Here is a 2,500-nt window from a genome sequence, read left to right as displayed (position 1 = left end):
AAAATCTACTTAAGTAAAGTAAAATTACCGATTTCAAAAACTACTTAAAAAATTACAAAGTACACAAAAAAACGACTCAATTACAGTAACGTGAGTAAATGTAATTCGTTACTTTACACCTCTGTATATATATATATATCTGTCCTTTTATCTCTCTCTCTCTATATATACTTTTATATACTTTTATCTCTCTCTTTCTCTCTCTCTCTCTGTCTCTCTCTCTCTCTCCTTCTCACTCTCTCTATATATACTGTATGTTTCCCCACAAAATAAACAACAGACTGTTGTCACAATAGCAAGATATTCATCCTATATAGTCACAAATGAACAATCCTTATTGGATAGTGTGTTTGACTGACAGCTCTACCTCTCCTGTGATTGGCCACAGCGAGGAAGGCCTCTCCCTGGATGCTGAAGGCCTCCCAGTCTTGGGCAGTGTGGGTCTGCAGGCGCTGGTATCGGAAGAACTTCTGCTTCCTCCGACTCCACTTATAGATGACGGAGTACTCCTCCTCTCCCCCTTCACTGCTAGCAGAGTTAGCCACCACCAGGAAGCTCTGTAGTCAAGCAGAATGGCAAAGGAAGTGGTTCAACTCTCCACACACACATACACACACACACACACACACTCACACTCACACACACACACACACACACACAGTGGTGGAATGTAACGAAGTATTTTTACTTCGTTACTGTACTTAAGTAAATGTTTACGTATCCGTACTTTACTTAAGTAGAAATAATAGTGCATACTTTTTACTTTTACTCCATTACATTTTTTAGCTATTATCTATACTTTTACTCCGCTACATTTCTACAATATGTGTTGTTACTCGTTACATTTTATGAACACAGTTTCGCCAAAATGTTGCCTACACAAAACTATGGATTGCGTTGCTGTTTTGGGAGTTTAAACCAATCAGGTGGCTCTATCCAATGATATCAGAGTGCGTGTCTGGCAGCAGCACTAGCGGTAGCTTTGCATGTTATACCTGAACATTCAACAGACAGCCTGACTACTGCCTATTCAACATGGATCCAGAGTCGGCCTGAACTGAGCCCTCTGATATGAGCCACCCTTGGCTCTATTTAAAATATATGTTCGAGTTCAAAGGCCCCAAGAATGACTGTGGGATATTTTTTATGTTAATGTGAATATGGAATGGACTGGTTCTCAGCGCAAGGTACAGTACAGGAATAGATAAGGACACTTGTGCCAGATAAGGACATGCTTACAGTAAAGAACTCTTAGAATAGTAAGAAGTGCCAAGTGTACAGTAGACAAGAAGTCTGGCTCTCTGAAGAGACAGTTGTCAGGTCAAAGGTGGCCTCAGAAAATAGACCCCCTGGGGGTAGTCGATACAAGACCAAGTACAGATGATTAGGGTAATTAATATGGGACAACACCCCACAAGAACGAGGCTTAAATAGTACCAAGAAACCAGTACATGCGCTGAGATCGAGCTTGACCATGGACGTCTCCTTATTGTAACATTAACGATTACAATAAATACTATCAGATTTTCCTACAATCAGTCTCAGAACCTACATTGATAACAAAAGGAAATGGAATGATCAGCCACGACATGACATCTGGAGGTTTCAATGCGTTTCCTGTCTCCCTCAAAAAAAGGAGTTGCTAGCCTTCAATAATTCGCCCTCAAATTTAAAGTAGCATATCGAGGTAAGCAGAGTGATTGCTGTGCTAAGTTAATGTCCCTGACTTTTGAACATTGATATATGTAATTAATTCGTTTACTGACATGATATTATAATGTTATCTAGCGAAATGCATGTTGGCATACAGCAATAGCATCAAAAAACATGATTGTATCTTCATTATATATTTAACATAGTGGTAAGATAAAGCTGGTAGGTTAGCTATGTCAAGCTAGCTTGCCTTGTTCTGTCCAGTTTTACAATTACATTTGTTTTTCATGTTCCATGTTTCCCTTTTTTACACGTTTACAATTAAATAAAAGATTTAAAGATATCACATGGGGTTTTTATTGGTTTGGCTTAATGGTATTAACTTTGCAAATAATCCCTGGTAGATAACTTGTCATCCGCAGAATTGTAAGATATAGTGTGAACAGTATTACAGATGGTAGGCACAATAAGTACACCAACCTTTCCAATTAACAAATGTTGTTGCTTATAATTCTTACTAGTAGTGACATCTGTAGAGGCATTTGTTACCAGTAGCTATTTCTTTATCAAAATGGCACAGCCTAGACATTGAGAGACAACCCATTGCATGAGTACTTTTACTTTTAATACTTAAAGTAAATTTAAAAGTAAGTACTTTTTACTTTTACTTAAGTAGGATTGTTGATGTAGTACTTTTACTTTTATCTTCCTGGGTACGTGTACTTTTACTTAAGTACTAAACTTCAGTACTTCCTCCACCACTGCACACACACACACTCACTCACACTCACACTCACACACACACACACACACACACACACACAATCTCACACACACACACACACAC

At 38.4% G+C, this 2,500-nt stretch overlaps 1 protein-coding gene across 1 annotated transcript in view; it reads right to left on the bottom strand.

The window, feature by feature from the left end:
- Positions 1–2,500, bottom strand: part of LOC105891135 (thrombospondin-type laminin G domain and EAR repeat-containing protein-like) — a 9,084-nt gene that overhangs the window by 2,502 nt on the left and 4,082 nt on the right. The window contains exon 3 of the mRNA XM_031580133.1: positions 368–557. Within this exon, the coding sequence (XP_031435993.1) occupies positions 368–557 (190 nt within the window). The remainder of the gene's footprint in view (positions 1–367; positions 558–2,500) is intronic.

Source organism: Clupea harengus, chromosome 2 (genome assembly GCF_900700415.2).
Source record: "Clupea harengus chromosome 2, Ch_v2.0.2, whole genome shotgun sequence".
NCBI lineage: Eukaryota > Metazoa > Chordata > Actinopteri > Clupeiformes > Clupeidae > Clupea > Clupea harengus.
This window is presented reverse-complemented; position numbering and strand designations above follow the sequence as displayed.